This window comes from Anoplopoma fimbria, chromosome 20 (genome assembly GCF_027596085.1).
Source record: "Anoplopoma fimbria isolate UVic2021 breed Golden Eagle Sablefish chromosome 20, Afim_UVic_2022, whole genome shotgun sequence".
Lineage (NCBI taxonomy): Eukaryota > Metazoa > Chordata > Actinopteri > Perciformes > Anoplopomatidae > Anoplopoma > Anoplopoma fimbria.
The window spans coordinates 7,010,044-7,031,473 of record NC_072468.1 but is presented as its reverse complement, the minus strand read 5'-3'; the positions used below and the strand labels follow the sequence as shown (position 1 = coordinate 7,031,473).

General features: G+C 43.4%; 1 protein-coding gene across 2 annotated transcripts in view; it reads right to left on the bottom strand.

Annotated features, from left to right (window-relative positions):
• The window catches only part of znf407 (zinc finger protein 407), a 139,566-nt gene that overhangs the window by 51,426 nt on the left and 66,710 nt on the right, over nt 1-21,430 (bottom strand). For both annotated transcript variants that reach the window (XM_054621362.1, XM_054621361.1), the window contains one exon: nt 3,064-3,230. In XM_054621362.1, the coding sequence (XP_054477337.1) occupies nt 3,064-3,230 (167 nt within the window). The remainder of the gene's footprint in view (nt 1-3,063; nt 3,231-21,430) is intronic.

The window sequence follows — 21,430 nt, the reverse complement described above, 5'->3', positions numbered from 1 at the left end:
TTTGGATCCCAGACAGAGCTTCTCACTTTTAGCCAGCTACCATCAATTTGCCGGCTAAAATGACACACTGTCCCTAGCACATGTTAAAAGGAAGTAGCTAGCTAGCTAATCAAGCAAATGTTTGAATTGCTTGATTAAAAATGCCTTATCCGGCTGACTTTTTATGGTTCAAGCTAAGTTGTTTTAAAACAGTAGCCCTGTATAAGGATCTTAACTGTGCACTTGATGGCGAAACACATGATATCATGCTAAAAACCTGCATGTCCCGGACACAAAAGCATTGTATTTTTGTTTTGAAAAGGCAAAACAAGAAACAACCCTCCACAGTTTATATACATTTTTCCATCAAACCTATCAGCTTTCGATCTGACACTGATCTATCCCTCAGGGGTCCACAGCAAATATTTCGGGGCTTCTGGTGTAGCCAGCCGATATCCGGGCCAAGACTTCCTCTACCGTGTGCCGGTCAGTTGTTCACGGTGCATTGTTCATAATGTTTATCTTGTATCTAAAACATTTTTGAATGTTTGTGAACTTATGTGTACATTGTCTCAGAGCTCAGACTATGCTCAATCTGCCTCATGGTATTTCAGCATGAGATACTCACACTGACGGCAGATCCACGGGATTAGAAATGTTGTTTTAAGGGAATATAAAGCAATTGTACACACTCACTCGAGAAAGACCCACTCATTCAAAACCTGCCACTGTGGTGAAGTTCTCGATAGACGGACAGTAGTTTTTCTTTACAAAGTGACTTTGAATTTTACAGTTCCAAATAATGAGCTGGATGTGTGTATCATTACACTCAGCTCCAGTACAAACTCCCCAGTAAGTCATTGTCCTGTGAACCTCTACATACACACACACACACACACACACACACACACACACACACACACACACACACACACACACACACACACACACACACACACACACACACACACACACACACACACACACACACACACACACAGTAACTCACATCCCCTCCATTACTGACGGCTCTGTTCCCAGGAAAGATTAGCTCAACTTTAAAGTCTCCTACTTATTTTATTAGCATTGCATCTTAGTGCCGTGAAGGAGCCCATTTATAACCTTTAAACAGATCACACACATGCAGATAATATTTCAGCGTGTCAGGTTGGCTGCTGGAATGTGATTGCAATGATTGTATAGCTGCAGCTAACCGTCCAACCCAGCAGCAATTACTAATGGCAAAGGAGTGTCGGGGGTCACAGTAGAGCAAATTGTATTAGCTTTTTTCGGGTGTTGCTAATCAAGTCAGGTCTTGTCGCTGACTAAAATGAGGTTGTTTCAGGTTCAATCTCCTATTTTCATATGTTCATACTGGGTCACCCCTGATCTTTCAGGCTCTCTCATTTCATCACTTTCCAGTTTCCATCTCAATCACTTCACTCACTCTCTTCAAGTCTGTGTTTCTTTTCCCACCAAAATCACACAAAGACATACCCGCACAGACACACACAGACACACACACAGACACACACACACACAGCGTCACCACCCACCACCCTACGCCTCTCCAGGTGACAGCTAGGTGACAGTGTGACGCCAGCCGCCTGATGGGGAATGATGAGGGCTGGAAACAAATGAAAATAAAACGCCTAATTATGTCAGAGGCGCCTTGACGTTACATCACTGTTAAAACACATTTAAAATAACATCCAGCAAGTCTCTCTCTCTCTCTCACACACACACACATACTCACACACACACACTCACACACACACACACACACACACACACACACACACACACACACACACACACACACACACACACACAGCAGGCACCCGTGACGGATGGAGGGCTCTCCTGCAAGCGCTCAGTCAGGCTGTCAGGCCACTGGCTGCTGCTGCTTCTGTCATTGACTTAAAAGGGCATCAAGGAGCCGTGTGTGGGACATTACTGAGGCCGAGGGGAAACTGCTGGGCTGCAGCATAAAGACACCTTCAGAGAGCCCGTCTTGGGCTCCTATCGAGGGGCGATTATTCAAGACAGTATCCTCCCACCGCCCACCACACCATCTGTCTATCCAAAGCTTTTAGTGAGTAAAATAGCACGACTCAGTCCAGTACCACAGTGTGCTGTACGCACAGAAATGAAAAGGAAGGATGGAATCTCAAAGAAAAAAAAACTGTATATATAACAAAATTACACAATGACAATCCCACAGATTTTAATGCTAATTTATTGGCTTTGTTTCATTGAGTTATCCTCTAATCCGGCTTTTTAGCATTAAATGTTTCCTTTTTTTCCCCCACTTTCTCCTCATAGAGGAACAAAACTGGACCATATCGCTGTGGGAAAACACACTCTTGAGGATCAGATGGATTTGATGAACACACACTCGCTGACCAGCTGGGTTTGGGGAAGACTCGCTTGGCGACCAGATGGATTTTGGGGAAATACACATGACAACCAGTTGGATTTGGGGAACACAAACTACCTTAATTCCCTCATCAAGCAGCCCACCAAGTCTGGATGATTGCAAAAAACAAAAACAAATATGAAAGCCAAACATCTTTTCCCTTCTCTCTTTGGCAAACAATTGTCTCTATTCAGATATAATTGGCTGATATAACATGGTATAAATGTGACGGTCCTATCAGGATCAGGAGCTAATGGTTTAACCGTCCGACAAGTGTGTCTGCAAGATGGCCAAGAACTAGTTCTCGACTTTCTCTGGATGTTGAAAATCAGTACAGATGGACAAGTCATGGCTACCGTCGGCCAAAAACGTGTGTATGTTTTTTTTCCAAACAAAGCTGTGAAGATTCATAATCAATGTGAGATTTTCACAGTTAACACATAAACTTCATTTTGTCTATAGAAGAATGAAAAAGTACATTTTGTCTGATCCAAGTTTAGTGTGTCTTGATACATAACCTTTTGTCCCAAACTCATGAAAACACCATTTGCCTGTTAAAAAGCAAACCCAATGAATTTTGCAGTTTAGAGTGTCAGTGTACGTGTTTATGGAGGAGCACGGCAGTAATGGCTCATGGTGGAGGTTACTGGTTCTCATCGTCTCACCTGTGTGAGTCCTGAAGTGGTCCTTCATGGCCGACAGGTTGAGGAAGGCGTAGTGGCAGGACGGCCAGGCACACTTATATGGTTTCTCCCCACTGTGCAGTTTCATGTGGTTGTTCAGGGCCCATTTTTCACTGAAGGAGCGATCGCACAAGTCGCATTCAAACTTCCTGCAGAAGAAGCGAGGCAGTGGGGAACAAGGAGGAGAAGGAGGAGGAGGAGAAGAGGAGGAGAAGGAGGAGGGAAAAAAACGAAGAGTTATTTACTGATCCCAAAGCTGACGTAAAATGCTGGACAATCTACCCTGTGAGAGAGGAAATGGGGGTTGCTGGGTACTCGCACTCACAGCCAGAGAGCAGGGGGCCGTATGACTGCGTGCTGTACATCTACGCCCACACTCACACCCTGCGCAACACACACACAGATACACACACACACACACACACACACACACACAACACAGAATGCAGTTGGCTGCTGGTGTGTCATGTCTGTATAAGCAGGCATTGATTTTTCTGTCCTGGCCTGCCACCTCCACCATTTATTCTCTGCTTTGCACCAGGGCCCAGAGGACTAGAGAAATTCTGTTACAGTCCACACACACACACACACACACACACACACACACACACACACACACACACACACACACACACACACACACACACACACACACACACACACACACACACACACACACACACACACACACACGTGCAACCCGCAGGGCCAGTGGGGAGAATAGAGTTCACCTGTCCAGCGTCCCTGACCACTTAGCCATGGCTAAATGAACAGTTAGCAACATTTTACCTCCCGCCTCTCTCTTAAGGCTCCTGTATCAGAGCTTCCCTCCATCTTAACTTTTCTACAAGCACTTCCTTCTAACCTCTGCTCATAAAACCCGCTCTGATTTGGATAGTCAGTGTCAATCCAATAAATGCAAAAGCCTGATTTATCATGTGTGATATGTGTCCTTCGGTGGTATGGTGCAAAAAGCCTCTTTTAAGTACAATATGTGACTATTGTAAATGTATGGTGTTCTTTCTTAACTCTGGACATCCGTCTGCTCTTCCTGCCGACACCTACCATCCAACAAAAGAGGTGCTTTGTTAGTTTTATGTATTTTTTTTAACAATGTGTAGGATGTTTGCACCTATATTCATCTGCTGTGTTATTTGGCTTCAAGAAACACGCAGAAGTGAAAACAATAGCAAAAAGCCCGTGCTTGAATTAATCTTTACCCCTGCGCTATAATTTAGACACGGAATGACTAATGTGCGAGTCATAAACAAATGAAGTCGGGTTTTGGGGAGCATTCGTCTTGCGGCGAGGGGTCGTGTTATTTTAGGGAGGGCGGCTGTCTTTAAGTCCTGATTGTGTCGCTTAATCCCTGTGGTATCTGTTTCATAGCGAGCAGCATGACACTCACCTGAACAAATAATGACTCCAAGCAGCATGTAGCATGTGTCTGAATCAATAATTCAAACTCATACATCTTCCTTACTGGAAGAAAGGGGGGGGGGGTTAAAGGAGAATGAGAGGGAGGGAAAAGAGAGAAAGGAGGGAATTAAAGACGGGGAGGTGGAGAGAGGGAAAGATAGAGCTGAAAATGTGTTCTGGCTTCCATATCAATCTATATGTTACATAAAGATGAATCTAAATGTGATATGGATGTCATCCTATGCTGCTTCAGAGGACATTTTAAGCTCACTTACCAGGAAGGATGGAGCTTTAAAATGGCGCCTTTATCACCTGGCTCTAAGCTCAGATGCATATTCAAACAGTCCTGTTTTTCCTCTTGCTCTCATCAACTGACTTGGCAGAGACTTTATTTGACTAACAGATGTATGTCTGCATCTGTATCCATCCTCACATTTTTCTCCCCCCTGCGGTATTTATATAGAACAGCCAATCGCCCATGCCACCGTGGGAGAGGTAAATAAGATGAGTGAAGAGATGCTATCTTTTATTGTAAGCATTATGCACAACACTCCTGCTTTATGAGCTAAACGGGCCGTTGTTTATCACAGGGCGTAATCGCAAAGTCGGGCAGGCAGGCAGGCCTTGACGTGGGCACGCTGCATGCTGGGATGGAGGGGAAAAAGGAGAGAGAGAGAGAAATAAGGCGGGAAGAGAGGAGAGAAGATGGAGGAGTCAGGGCTGGCAGAGTTGACTATCAGTGGGGGTTTTGTAAGGATGAGAGGAGGGTTTGCGTCTGTTTTTATGGGATCAGATGGAGCGCTTTGATCTTGTCCCTGCGTGTCAGATCCCATCACGATCCGCCGTCTCGCCCATACATATGCATACTGCCTCTAAACAGCCAGGCACCATGCAAAACACACCAAAGGTAGGAGGTAGAGAGAAAAAGAGAGAGGGCTGAGGAGAATTTGTGTATGCATGTGTATAATAGAGGTAGAATGGGCAAGACAGACAGAAGCAAGAGAGGAAGAGAGGTCTGCCAATTTAAAAATATCTCAAGACATTTTGTAATGCTTTCAAGAGCTGAATTTAAAAACCAAGAAAACAACCACAATTAATTCAGAAATGCTGCAAAATCGGCAGCCTGAGAAAGTTCTGAAAGTCTTAATGTTTAGGGAATTGCTGGATGGAACTTGAATAGCTATAGCTATGGTCTTTAAGTGAATATAAAGAAGCAAATTAAATAAGATATGGACTGTCCTGCTCCTGTGTTGGTAATAGATAAAATAAAATAGATACATTGGGATGTTCATATTATAATTGGCTGGTTGTGTGCAAAACTGTATGCATTCAATAAACTTCTGTGGAAGAGGAACTCGACACAAAACTACGATAAAAAAGGCATGTTTAGATTCGTACAGGTCCTCCTCGGGCAAAAAAACTAACTAAATGACAGCTGACATCACAATAACTTAATTACATTCATATGTGCCTAATCCCAAGATAAATATTATAAATTAACAGTAAACACATTTGACTGAGGAGGAAGTTGTATTGTGTGTTGAGTTCTGAATTAATGTGTGGATTAGAAGTCTTTTTGAATGATCATAGTTTTTCAGGTCTAAAAATCGAATCAACACTTTTTTTTCGTGATAAATTACCACATGCCAGAGAGACCAAACCACATTCAATAGATAACTGTTTTTAACACGACAAAAAAAAGGTGAACTATTATCGACTGCTCCTTGAGTTTTTCGTATAAATGTCAAGCTCTGAGCAGCAGAGACCGCATCTGGAATAAAACTAATCATGAGCAAGCTCTCTTCCAGTCATTATATCTCTGCTTTTCTTTCTCCTGCATCTCTCCATCTCCTCCCTCTCTACTGCCTCCTCCCTTTCTATTTCCTTCTGATCAGGAAGGCAGCGCGACGTGATTGACACCCCGCACCGATTTTATTCAAAGACCCAGGTGGGCCTCTTGCCTGTACGTTGGGAAAGCTGCATGCTACTGTGTCTATACTGTCACTCATTAGCATATCTATACTGTGGTGTGATCCTGTCATCAGTTCCGGCATATAGGGCTACTGTCAGAACATCACAGGCCACACTGGCCTTAATTGTGATAGAAATCCCTCAGGAGCAGTTACTGTACCTCTAACAGGGGTTGAGGGAAGAATAAAAAAAGACATGACTCATTACCACAAACTCACTATCGCCCCCAAGTGGTGAGGTGGTGCTTGTTGAGGGGGATCTTGCAGAATGTGTGTAAAGCGTTAAGTGTAATTATATGTTCTTGATGAAAACTAAACAACAGTGTGTTAAAAATAAGAACATTTTTGTATGATAAAGACCAAAATGAATAACAACTGAATGACTTTCATTGATATTTGTGTATTTTATAGCTTAAGGCTGAACTGACACTGACTGCAAGTTTGGTTTTATGATGTTAAGCATCACATTAATCAATTTTCATGTATTTGTAATTGATTGGATTAATTGTTTTGGCCTTTTTTTCAGACAGTTTAGGATTCCTTCCCTGTTTTTAATGTTTTTTAGGGTTGTGTTGGCCGGTCGGTGAGAGGAAATAATCCGCTGATGCTCTCACACTGCAACACAAAGACAGAAAGGGAGAGAGAGGCCGACTCTCGCCTCAAGCCAAACTGACACAAACAGACAACTTCAAAGTGAAGACTGTTGTTTATTTGGTGAAGGGAAAGGGGGAAGGGGGGGAGAGGGAAAAAAGGGAGAAAATTTATCTGATATGCAACTGTCAAGAGAGCATTTTCACATGCAAAATAGCGAGCGAGTGAGAGAGATTACCTAGAGGGAGGAACATGACAGCATTCACTAGGGTCAGGATGGATCATCATCTTCAGCCCTCCCCCCTCCCTCCCTTCCTAGTCTCTCTCTTTCTCCCTCCATCGCTCTCTCTTTATCTCTCTCTTCGTTTCCCTCTCTCCATCCTTCCTGTTTTCCCCTCCTCTCCCTTTCCCCTCTCATCCTGTTTTCAGACTCCATCACTCTGCACTTCGACAACCCGGCAGCTTAAATCCAGACTAAATTAGCTGAATGAAGATTAAATCATTTGGCCCTGAGCTCTCCAAGATATTGGGAGGAAGACTGAGTAAGCCTTAAATGGTGTCTGACTGGGTTCGGACCCATACATGTGTCTGAGGAGAGACTCTTCCCTCAATGGCAGTCAATTGAAACCTGATTAAAGGGGGGGTGTTGGCTAAAAAATGGGGAAAAGATTAAATTTCTGGGACAAGTGTTTCCTAAGTAAGCAGGCCGGCTTCGTTATTTTTCGTTTGCCGGCACAATGTCGACCGACGACAGGCTCGTTCCTGAGCTAAGATATCGAACCGGGCGACATCATCGCTCACGGTGCTTAGGAGAAATGCTTTAGAAAGTGCCGTAGTCAATGTGGTCGGCTGGTACACAAATCAGATTCCGGAGTGGTGCTGGTTTAACATTCAAGTGAACACAGACAACCATCTCTGGCCTGCTGCAGATACAACCACTGAACAAAACTGTAGAAAGAAGAGCAGAATCTCTGAGGAACAAGTCCAAGAATTACCCCCAACAGTAGGGCATTTTAAAGAGTTATATCATACTGAGACCTGCAGGACTGTACCGCTGGCACGTCACACAAAACAACAACTAAAAACCTCCATGAAGAGGCCACATGTGTCTGTAGAGAATTGTAGATGAACCTCCTCGGAGAGGAGCGCTGCTGCATATGACTGCAATATAAACAACGGCGCACAACAGAGATGCTGCTGCTGATTTATGTTTACCTTCAATCCCTGGAGAAAGAGGGGGAGGAGAGAGAGAGAGACAGAGAGAGAGAAAAAAAGATAATGAAATAAATAATAAAAGACCAGGCCCATCAGATAAGCTCCTGTTTATCCCGCCGTAGGGCAAATACAAATTGTCAATTTAATGAACACGGTGGACGTGATGAAAGCGGGGTGAAGGAGCCTCCTGCCTGACAAACAATCAGGAAATGTTATCTTAATATTGTTGCGCTGTTATTCAGCCCATAACTTAGGGGGTGGGGGGAGGCCATGAGGAGGTGGAGGAGGAGGTGGCATGGAGGGGAGAGGGGATTGAGGGGGGGAGCAGGGAGGCACAAAGGCCAGGTCCCTCTGTGGTGGCCCCGTTATTGCCTGTTTTTATTATGAGCCATAGCTCAATAGTCCCAAACACACTTTGAAACACACAAACCTAAATTTGCGCCCGGGAAGTGTGCGCACACACGCTTAGTGCACACTCTGCCACACACACACACACACACACACACAGTTAAATTACGAGACGCCTTTTTTTGCGAGAGAATGAAACAACATGACTCTGAACAAAACGCCCTGAAATGATCTCTTTCTCTGAGTGTATGCGTTTACTGGCGTGATGTCTTGTTCCCAGACTCAGTTAATTTAAAAGCTTAATAGGTTTTACGCATATCAGACTATGAATCAAAAGGGTTTCAACCAAAAAGCTGCAAATCAAGCGCTCCAAAAGCTTCATGCTGAAATTAGCAGCCGCTGAAAAGTACTGGAAATCTGATTTGTGTGACAGAGTTCGGTCAAAGGCCTCTTCCCAACCCCCTCCCAGCCATCCTTTAAACGGCACTTTAAAAAGTGTCCAGATGCTTCACAGCTCAAAGTTTTTTTTTCTGTAAGTCCTGAATTTAAAGCGTCGCAATCTGAGCAGCCACCAAAATTAACTATTATCTCCATATTTATATATTGCCGGCACTAAATTGCGTCGGGAAGAATTACTATCAATATGAATATCTGCAACAATAACTCAGCCGCAGTGCTGAGGACAGGATGCTCTTTATCAGGCTCCTGATAGGCCTTAAATACAGCACAAGGCAGCCGTATCAGAGCTTTTTCTCTCTAATATCAGGCCGCATTAGCACCTCGTAAATCAAATTACACTCCTAGAATTTCATTAGGCTCACCTGCCAGCGCTGCTGTGCTGCAGAAATATTTATGTTTTTATGCTGCGATTGTGCGCTCTCAGGTACACAAAAGGAAAGGAAAGGGGGCTGAGAGGGAAAAGAAATGGGTGATAAACCTAATTATCTTTTAAGAATACAGAGAAAATGTGTCATAAATTGTGGCGATCCTGAGGAGAGCTGGCGTTTTGTTTTTTTGGAGCCTGTGGGGCTGAGAGTTGGGGGACAAGTCTGCTCCGCTGTTTACCATCTTTAACCGGGGCTAGACTCCCGCAATCCAATTAGCGGCTTCCCCCAAATTCGCTCGGAACAGAAATCAAACAGGATGATGTACGACGCCGATCAGCGGGCCCTCAACAGCGAGCAAATCTGATAAAGCCGAAGCATGACTGCTAATAGTGCAAATACTTGTTCAAACTGGATCCAAATGTTATGATGGGAGTCTGTCTTTGTTATCCAATTACCTCAAAAGAATTTCACATTTCTATTTGTTTATTTGTTGTTGCTGTTTGTTAGATTATATTATCTGCATCTAGGCTGGGAGGGGTTTAGAAAAGGTGGCCGTGTGAGAGGAACGCAGATATTCCCGTAATTTCTTTCCCATCTAGAGAGGCTGGGTCTGGACGGCGGGGTGTCTGGATATGGATTTTGATTAGACACAAAGGGAAATGACTGAGCCAGTGACCGTAACGACAGCCACTTAATAAAAGGTACAGTCTATACATCAGAGAGCATCTAGCTGTAAATCATTCGGCCCTGTAACGACGTGCATTCCCGTCCCATTACCGAGCCCCTAACAGGCCACTCATATTTACTCTCTGGGCCTCAATATCATTTTAAAATAATGAGCTTTGTCCCTTATCTAATTAACAGGGGCCTAGGTTCATTTTTTTTTTTTTTCTCCCCCTCTCTCCTCTGTCTCTCACTGAAATTAGGAAACTGGCATATTGGTTTAACAAACACATATTTAGCAAATTTGCTCCGTGGTATGAGCGGTAAAAGTTATAACACAGATAGGGTGGTTGTGACTATTGTTGTATGTTCTGTGTAATTGCTGTGTGTTGCAACTGCAGGCTGTTTATCCAGGACTGTTTATGTGTGTGCGTGGTGTGTGTGCTCCACTGGGCAGAAAGTAAAGACCAGGTCCATTCTCTCTGTTATTACTGGAATTGTAATTCAATGATCACCTTAGATCACATGCGTGCCATAAATCAGATAGGCTTGACAGAGGATGAAAAATTGTATTAATAATGTGAAACTTATTATACAGTCCCAAATGCTCCCTTGATAAATGACATTGTTTGGGCCTGACAATGATTGCATTTAAAACATTATTTCTGTTTTCCTGCTGGTATGTGTGTGTGTGTGTGTGTGTGTGTGTGTGTGTGTGTGTGTGTGTGTGTGTGTGTGTGTGTGTGTGTGTGTGTGTGTGTGTGTGTGTGTGTGTGTGTGCGCACTGCTGGACACAGCGGCAGTGGTTTGCTGGGTGGGGAAGACAGAGGTGGGGTTCCCGAGCTTCATAAAATATTCAAGATGTTTCCCACCCTTCTCTCTGGAGTCAGTGGGCAGGCGATGGCCGTGGCAGTAAGGGTATAAAATCTGTGTGTGTGTGTGTGTGTGTGTGTGTGTGTGTGTGTGTGTGTGTGTGTGTGTGGCCAGCACAAGTGAAATGGCTGGTGGCTCGCCGCAGCACAAACACCCGAACCACAGCAATGAGCCGCACACATCTTCAAGTCATAAAGCGGCATACGTGCATTATTATTACAACAAGTCCTAGTCAGATATGAGCAAATGTGAGGAACTGCAGAGAGGAGCTGCAAAAGGCTACTCATTTATGAAAGAGTCAACAATAGTTTTTTTTTTTTAAATAACTGATTAAGAGTTTATTTTTCCTCATAACTCAATTTTTATAAGAATGCTAATACAAGAACAGCAAGACTAGACTTGGCTTGAGCCCGAGCCAGCAGAGATGTGAAGCCCCTTAAAGAAAAGAAATGTGGAAAAAGCCTGATATTCAATACAAATACTGTGTCTGCACTCTTTCTCCCAGAAAGAAACAAGAACAAGCTGGACGGCAGGATTTAACTACGTGACTCCGTCTGGCACAAGTCCTGTTTCTCTTCACAAGGACGAACACATTAAGTCCAAGCGCAGTCGTTTCCTCATGTCTTATTTTCAACACCTATCTGTACTGATTAAGTGCCTTTGCGTAGTGTATAAGCCGTCACAACGGGTGTAATGTCCGCCAACAACCCCAACCTGCCTGCCAACGTACATCAAAACCGACAGCATGAATTGTTGGCCTCATGTTCTGACACAATAATTATGTTTGTTCAAGTAACAATAACAACTACAGCAACAAGAGAAGCCCATTTGGGACCTGTGTAATGATCCAAATACTCAAATCCAATACTTGGTATGATATTTGCCAAAATGTCTTGATAAGACACCAGAAAAAAAAAAGTTACAATCCGCTTAGCAAACTTTTGACGAATACAGTAGCAAAGTCAGTATAGGGTGTTAAGAGAGCAATATGAGTGTTTCCAGGGGCAGAACTTAATAAAACTCCTGAGGAAGCATCATGCAAAATGTGCACAAACAACAAGCAAAGTGTGCTGGAGCAATAAAAAAAATTGTTGGCCGCTATGGGGATGTGTGAAAAAGGGCCTCCAGACAGCAACGGGGAAATATTAGTTACAAAGCAAATCGTGAGAAACTTTTTATGTGCTGGATAATCAAATTATTTCAGCCGTCACATGGAGCTGAAATGTGACTTCCTGTTTCTGACAGACCAGACGGACTTTTCTTCACTGTAAAAAGTTGTCCTCTCGCTCAACAGATGCATATTTGCATGTCACACGTGCAGAAATACACCATGACAGCAATTGAGACGAATATTTCACCATTTCTTTCCCACGATGTACTCCATAGCAAAGTACATCTAAATGGTTTCACATGGACTCGTAGATTTTGAAGAGGGAAAATCAAATGAATAAAGGCGTTGCAATTCTTTGGCAACGGGCTTATAATATGTGGCATGAATAAGTAGTACTTTCACTGGTACTTGAACGATACAATCTCCAGCTACTTGTATCGGCTGGAGAAAAACTGGTATAAGTGCAGTTTTGGGTTATAGGAAAGTCTAATTAAGTTCCTGGACAGTTGGAGTCAGATCCCTGCACAGGGACTCTGAGACCCAGACTGGTCTTTCCCTCTAGACTTGGCTTTTTCCCCGACTGGCCCCGTCCATGTCCTCTACTGTACTGTATGTTCCCCCCCCTCCCTACACCCCCACTGATCTTATTACCCAACCCACCCCACTCTCCCTTCTCTTCTCCTCCTCCTCCTCATCCCTGCAAATGACCATGATGGGAGGCCATTCATCTCACTCCTTCGGCCACCACAATGAAATAAATCAAGATTTTTTCCCCCCCAAATATAACAATATTTGTATTTGGGGTGGGGCAGACGTAATTGATGACTGTGGCCGTGCTAATTAAAAACGGCGGAGGTTTCATTAATCTTGGTCGTTGGGTAGGGGGGAGAGTAGGGTAGCAGTACAGTGTTGGCTGGGCGGGGGGGCGACGATGACACACACACACGACAGGCCCGCCTTCATCGTCCTCATCGCTCAGGTGATTTGGGCCATTGTTGAGCATATTAGCACGAGGTTAATGTGAAATGGCCATTAATAATCACAACAAAAAGTCTATAGTATACAAAACTCAGTCCCTCTGTCTCTGCCTTCAACCACGATGCAACTCCAGGAGCCAAACAAGACAATAAAGTGAACAATCACACGTGTTTACTGCCATGTCCTGGCTGGAGAAGTTAATTGCTTTTCTGACTTTGCTTTGTAGCGACTGTTGTTTTTTCCCCCTCTATCCCCTGACACACACACACACACACACACACACACACACACACACACACACACACACACACACACACACACACACACACACACACACACACACACACACACACACACACACACACACACACACACACACACACACACACACACACACACACAGCTTTGGAGAAGTAATTACCAGTCCCAACTTTTCCTACTTTGCCTGTGTTTGCGTAGTCAAAAGCATCCAGCCACAGAGGACCGGAGTGTCACGGACTCTTCAGAGGAAGACACGACATGAGCATCAGGGTTCATGTGTGTTTCACTTATGTAAGATTCTGAACAATTGGCGTGATTAATTCATGATCTTCACACTACTTTAACATATTATAAAATGATCCACTACATTTGTCGTGCTGACTCCCCTTAAGGGCTAAGACGAACAGCTGCTGTAGCTTAATTTAGATTTAGTAGGATTGCTTTAATCACAATCCAATTTTTTTGTATGATGTTTCGTTTGATTTGAATGTTAAAGACCATTTTAATAAAAATAAAAAAGCAGATAGTTTAAACATGTTGTCAACCAGCATAACAACCAGGTAAGATGACAAGAAGTTTGCTAATAATAATAATTAATAACAAATTCAATAATATGACAAATAGACAATCTTAAGTATTTGTAACGGATCATAACTACACTTTGACGCCTGGATGATTAAAAATACATTTCCATGATTCTTCTCTGACACACATGGTCGGACCAAGCAGAGCTGCGTCGAAACCAAATGCTCGACGGCATCCAGGAAATAAGTCACACCTGAGCATCTACTCAACAGAAAAAGATGGGAACAGACCGTAGAGTTGATAAACCAGAATCATATTGTTACTGTTGTGCCATTACAGCGCAGACAATTTACTAAGTAGCAGCTATGAACGGCGCAGATGGATATCATCATCATTCTGTAATGGCTTCTACATGTTAATTCACAACTTTAGCTTCTCCACCACGACTCCGCCACAGAATAATGGCCAGCCTGCATCTGGTAAAGGCAGTGTAGGGCAGTGTATGAAGCGTGGAGTGAAACGGAGAGAGAGAGACAGAGAGAGAGAGAGACAAAGAGAAGAAGGGAGAATTAAACAGGGAGAGAGAGAGAGGGGAAGAAATGGGTGGGTGGGGTGGAAGCAGCAGCATATGGTGCCACGCTGCCATAAACAAGCTTTATGAAAAGACCGGGGACGTTTATTTAATCATGGGATACCTGAGGAATCGCAATGAGACACACACTTTGTCCCATTATTGTTAGCCCATAAATTTAACTGCTTTACCAGAATGACGCGGAACTTGATACAGCCGCCGAAGACAACGCGGGAAGCAGGTGAATTTATGTTTGTGTGTGTTTGAGAAGTGCACCGGGTCCTTGCTACGGTTAGAAATGTGTATGTGTGCGTGTGGTGTTACAGATGAATAGCCATAACTGCTGCATACTGCTATCTGTGATATCTGCAAACACTGAACAATACGTATATGGTAGAGAGCGCACAGATACAGATGTGTCCTCTGTTTACACTGTATTATTCAACTCATCTAATTCTATTCTTCTTGCTGTCTCTTAGCATGCATAAAGATTTATATTTTCACCTGTCGTCTCTAGATAGTAGCCCCTCACAACCTATGCAAGGAATTAAAACATTCATTAGTGTCTCTAACTTCCAGGTTGGACAAAAAAAAAAATCAGAAAAATACCAAGGTGGTTCTAAAGGCCCCCCTGAGGAAATGTAGTCCTCATTTGTATTGAACTGAAACAGGGGTGGACATCCAAATTAAGCTCGGCCCTGCACTCGGGTCATTTCAACATCGTGTACACGCTGACAAATGCACAAACACAACTGTGGAAACGCGCAGACATGCTAACAAATGCCACCATGTTTGCCACACACAGGACTATGCAACACGGACATACACACACTTGAAAGTTCACAAATACAGTACAAAGAGCTGGTCTTGCAGACCCAAAAACAATTTGAAGCAAGCATACTACACACACACACACACACACACACACACACACACACACACACACACACACACACACACACACACACGCACACACACACACACACACACACCTCTGGGTCAGGGGGACAGCGGTAGCTCAGAGCCAGCTGTGACCTGCCGGTCCAGGTGCTCAGGAAAACCGCTGTTAACGGCCACGATTGATGATCTAATCAAACTGTCACCACGGCGATCCGCTGCAGGGGGAGGGGAGGTTGGGATGGCGTGGGTGTGTGTGTTGGGGGGGCAGTGAGTGGGAGTGGGTTGAGAGCAGGTGGGGGGGAATATCCAGGAGGCCTTGTGCATGCTTACCGTTAGCCCAAATTGAGAGTGACAGTCTCAATAGTGAAAAGGCCTCTTTTTCCCCCCTCTAAGTAATGGAGGAAACAACTCCGGCGTTCTTCCGGAGGATGTCACATAATCAAGGGAGCCCCCACCCTTCCAACACCGCCAACCCCTCCAACCCCTCCCGCTCCCTTTCTTTAATGTCTCGGCTCAAACAGAGTGTGGAAGGTGGCTTGAGACTTCGGACATGGGGAGATGATGTGGTACTGTGCTGGACCGTCGGCCCACACAGAGCTGATTGTGATGAGTTTCTGCATTTCTTGGTGATAAACACACATATTATCCAACCAAAGTATTCAGGTGGATCTGATGAAAGACCTCATTGACCCCCAGTGTACTGCATAACTTTCAGTCCTTCTGGGCTATGAGGGAACCTTTGTATCAATGATTAAGTGATGAGTTGTAGAACTATCTACACTACACATGAGTTGATTATTGGAGTCCTTATATCGTAATAATAGTTTTTTTTACATTCTCTAAATGAGGTGATTTCCAGTGAATTTTAATGCAGTGAACCAAGATGGTTCCTCATTGTCCCTAATGGACCCCTACAGCCTGCTCAGGACTGTCCGCTGCATGGGCCCCAGACCCAACGTTGGGACCCGTGTCCTAAACTATGATGAATCAGCCTCATATGATGTCCAACACCTGAAAGTTTAAACAAGCAGCCAGCATAGGCACATTAGATACCAGAAGATACGTACTTACTTGCTATACTTCATATGTATAGCTTTTGATTTTTGCAATAAGCAACGAGAGGAAATTATTTATATTAGTGAGTTTGGAGTACTAGCAAGTTTCCTTGAGGGGGCACAATCAAAATGAAAAATAGACAAATTTTACAATAATTTATTATACCTAAAAATGATCCTAAATTAGAGAGATGAGTTATGAATCAGAGTGCATAAGTTTAGCTCTTACACAAATAGTTGTGGTGTATGTGAGGGGGTTTGTATTTATATGATTTAAAATATTATGTTACACCCTATTTTACTTATGTAAATATGAAATCTAAAATAATATATATAAATATATATATATATATATATATATATATATATATATATATATATAAAAATAAATATCCATTTAATTTTGTAATCTAAAAAATAGGAATGTTTGGGAAAGCATTCTGGGATTAAGGAAATTGATCATGTCATCTAATCGATTTCATTGGAGCTTTTTTGTTTGGGCCATGAATATTTGTTTTAACTTATGTGGTGACAGGTGAAGTGAGTGAGTGAGTGAGTGAGTGAGTGAGTGAGTGAGTGAGTGAGTGAGTGAGTGAGTGAGTGAGTGAGTGAGTGAGTGAGTGAGATATTATTATGTAACATTGTTTACCTACGAACTGAAAATATATGCTGTGAAAGTGTATATTTATTGGTTGTTTGTGCTAGTTGTTTCAGAAGATGGTATTTATAGATTGGCAGAAATAATTAAGGAGAAAAAAAAGATAACAACATCTCAATCTCCCTTGAGTTCCACAGCATATTAGCAATGCAGTGTGGCCACATGGGAAAAGATGATAATAATTCTCTAGTCCAAGCAAAATAAAACGAATTAAGCTGTTCTATATTTAGCTGAAAAGAGAAAAGTTCAGGAAGTTGTCCAACTTAATAGTGGCCTTGTTGATCGCTGCCTGTTCTGCGTGTGTTAATCACCTTCCCCAGGATATATCCACGACTGCCGCTCGCCCGTCCAGCTCGCATTAATTTAATCGGTGCTCAGCTAATTCATTGATTAATTGGCTCATTAGTGATGCCTGGCAACATCTATTTCTTCCATGACAGTCTGATGTTTCAATAGAAACGAAAAAAACAGGCTGGCAGCAGCCCAGATTTTCCACAGTCCCACTGTGCATAATGTCCAACCACTGTCAACAGTTAGCCGCACAATTGTGTCACTGTTTAACTGCCTGGTTTTGGAGCCACAGGATGTGAAATGAATATGAAGGTGAACTGTGCACATTCTCCGTTCCTGTCCGGTTGAGTAATGTCACTTGGGTTTCAGTGGCGGGTGACATCATTCGAAAGGGGGAAAGAAAAACTTCAAAAGCTGGAGGGACTGTTGGAGCTGCACTACCGAGATGAGGTAGACGCTGTTATGAGAAGACAAACTCCTGCTGCAGATTTATTCCAAGTCAAGGTCATATTGCTCTGACATGATGGGTGGCTTCCAACTCTGGGACGAGCTGTCAGCGGCTAACTAACATTATTATTAGTAATAGGAGCCGATGGGGACCCTGCTGCACCCTGAGACAAGGATCTGGATGGTAGAGTGACCAACAACGAAGCATCGATAAGAGGGCTGATGTGACATCACTGGCCAAAACAACACGACCATAAAGGAGCTAAGACGTACATGACCTCTGACCTCTCCACTTCAAGACACAGGCCCAGATTTATAATTGGCATTTTGTCACAGTTGCTGCTACCAGGCTGTGGTGGTGTGCGTCAGCTAATGATGAGTTAGACCACAAAGGTAGACATTTTAGCATTTAAGTGTGTCAGCTTTTCAGAGAACCAACATGCTTCCTTAACACACACACACACACACACACACCCCTCCACCCACAAACACACACTCCCCACAATTCTGCACCATATGCCCATGACAAGTGCATAAAAATCGTTCCCAAGCGATGGCGCAGGCCAACCCATAAAAACTTAATGCACCTAATTTTCCAGTAATCAAACTTTTATAGACTGCAATGGCTTTTAAACTAACAAATTTTAATTATCGCTTAATTTTAACAGCAATATTAACGCGATCCCTCATTCTGGGAGTGTTCATTCTCTATGAAATATTGAGTAGGGTAAACAGCGAGGCGCTGTCCGCTGGCTCCTGTTCAAACAGGGAGCCAGCAAACACAAAGGTGAGCTAGGGGTCGCTGAGGCCTTGCCAGTACCACGCCGGGACTACGTGAGCTGCACGGACCTCTGGGAAATAGAGCTTCATGAGTGCAAAGCACACAGAATCAGTCCGCTGACTTTGCATTACATTTACTACGAGGTACTGCTCACTAGTGTACGCTGCTTAGTGTTACATTGATTCTGCTTCAGTGTCGGACACGGGTTTATTCTATGTTGCTGCAGAATGTTTGATCAAGAAAAACTGTTTTTCAGGATTTAAGGATAGTTTAATATTCCATGGTGAATCCAAATATCTACGGCTACTTTCAAGTTCATATTTTCCCGCTGCCTTTTCTGTGCTTCTCTGTGCTGCTAATCACATCCCTGCATACAGTACCAGCGGAACGGGATGTTATTGACTGCTGCCCTTGGGTGGCTGAAAACTAGGCCTTACCACCCAACACCAAGACAGAGAGACAAAGTGCTGACACAGGCAGATAAGGGAAGGAAGAAAGAGAAAGATTAAAGAGCAGATTCATTATCAATAATTAAGGGAAAGGATTTATTCTAATGAATTAGGGGTTGTCTTTATCTACTCTTTATCTCCATATCACACTGCTAACTCTCTTTTTTCCCCATCACACACACACAAGCCCTACACACACACACACACGTTTTTTTTGGTGTGTGACTTGACCCCTGCCTGCTCCGTGTGGTCCATATTGCCATCATGCTGGCTCCAGGCGGGGCTCTTCCGCTCCCTGCTCCACCCGTCAAGCCCGGATGGTCCCGGCCCTCGGTGCCGTGGCAATATGGCCGCGCTGCACGGCATGCTGGGACGCGGCTGCAAGCCCAGAGTCCAACGCTGCAAAGCCAGATGCCCGCTCAGCCGAGCTCGGCCCCTGGCACAGCAACGTGACCGACCGCAGCAACGTATATATCTGTTCTGCCATGTGAACATGTAGATATAATGTAAACCTGGGTTTGACTAGAATATTGGTTTGCTGATTTGTCAGGCCATTTTTTTTAAATTTCATAATAGGATACGTTTTTTTCTGATTTGATGAATATTGACTGCAGATTTATTCTAGCATTGCCACACATGAAATTGTCAAGAAAAACGTTGACTATGGTAACGAAATTGACAAATTTAAGATACAAATAAAGACACAACTTATTTACATAATCTACATGCTTTTTCTATTAGCAACTTTCAATCCAAAATTAGTATCTTCTCTCAGTCATTCTCTCCTCTCACTGCAGTCATGTCATAACGGATGCTCTGACTATCCCTGCTTTCATTTTGTGAGTCATCACACCTGCGCTGCATGCATCATGCTAGCTATTTCTGGATCTGTATTAATGCCTTTTCACCTGGTTTTCTGATTTCTTCTTAGCACCCGCTGATATTCGCTCAGACATACAGTAATGCCGTAGTAAAAACAGCAACGGCACTCACACTAAACTGTGAGCAGATTTTAGCAATTACACATCTCCAAAACACTGAAAACATTCTCTCCAGCTGCTTGTATCATGCCCCCCGACTTAAACAAATATATCTTTCTTCTGGGTTGTCAGCACTCCTGTTTCAAGAGTGATGAGTGTATTAGTTCAAGGAGTTTATTATTACAAGCGCGAAAATGCAGGCGTTTTAACAATTACCTATGAAAACAGGTATGTGAGACAGGTCAGTTGTCTTTTGGCGCCCTGTTTTTAAAGAACTAATTACAAGCAATTGAGGCAAGGTCGGTGCTGTCGATCATCCTCTCAAGTCACTCCCTTGTTATTGAAGTGTTGGTTTAGGTGTCGGCAGGCATCGGGGGGGGGGGAGACACAAACTGAGACGCACACCAAGTTTAAAATGGTAAATTATGACAAAAGTGAATAAAAATGTTACTATGTTGTGAAATATGTCACTTGTTTTGTTGAAAGACAAACATAATTATATAGCGGTCTGTTTGAGTCATATAAAAATAGTGTTTGGCTTGTAACTCAAAAGAAGTGATACACAATTTATTCCACGGTCCTCCTCCGGGGAAGCTTTTCTTTGCTGTAATTAACACCACACATTCAAAACCGATGGTTGTATACTCTTTTTGTTTTACAGTCAAGATAACTCTATTGTTCCCCAGCGAATGAGCAGGAAAAAAAAGGCATTTTTTGATGTGCAGCACTCAATAACAATCAATAAAATCAAACTGGTGGGAATGCTTTTATAGATCCTGGAGACTATACAACCATTTCCCCACCAGGCTGGCTCAGACCGCGCATCCATTAACTAAAGAAGGGAGATTATATATTCAGATGAAAGCACACTGAGGAACAGGGATAATTCAACTCAGTATGACATTACAAGTGGGTGATAACAAAAGTGACAACTTCTTATTATAATTCTGAGCTGTAATGCAAAATGTTACAATGGACATTTTTTGAGTTCATCGCATCCCATTACAATCAGACAACACATAGCTGGGTTTACGTAAACTTGTGAGGACACGTGGTCCTCGTTACACAGCTACGAGAAAAGCACACACATGCGGGCAGACGAAAGCTCTCGTCTCCGCTGAGTGCCTGCAGTGAGGAGTGGTGGTGTGACTGTGACGAAGACCCAGTTGTGTCACTTTTTAACAGTTCAACTCTCTCTCTCTCTCACCCTGAACCTGTCAGATGGTTGGAGTCTGTCATCTCACCCATCCTCCCCTCCCGATTCCCCTTCCTACTCCTCTTCCCCGCTGGAGTTAGAACGATATGTGAGCCTAATATTAGCTTTGTTGACCACCATCGTCCGACTACACTCATTAATGGGGAATGATTGTGATGAGACACTGTGATTTGATTAGACAAAAAGGTATTGGCAAAGCAAAAATATTCAGGTTTAAATA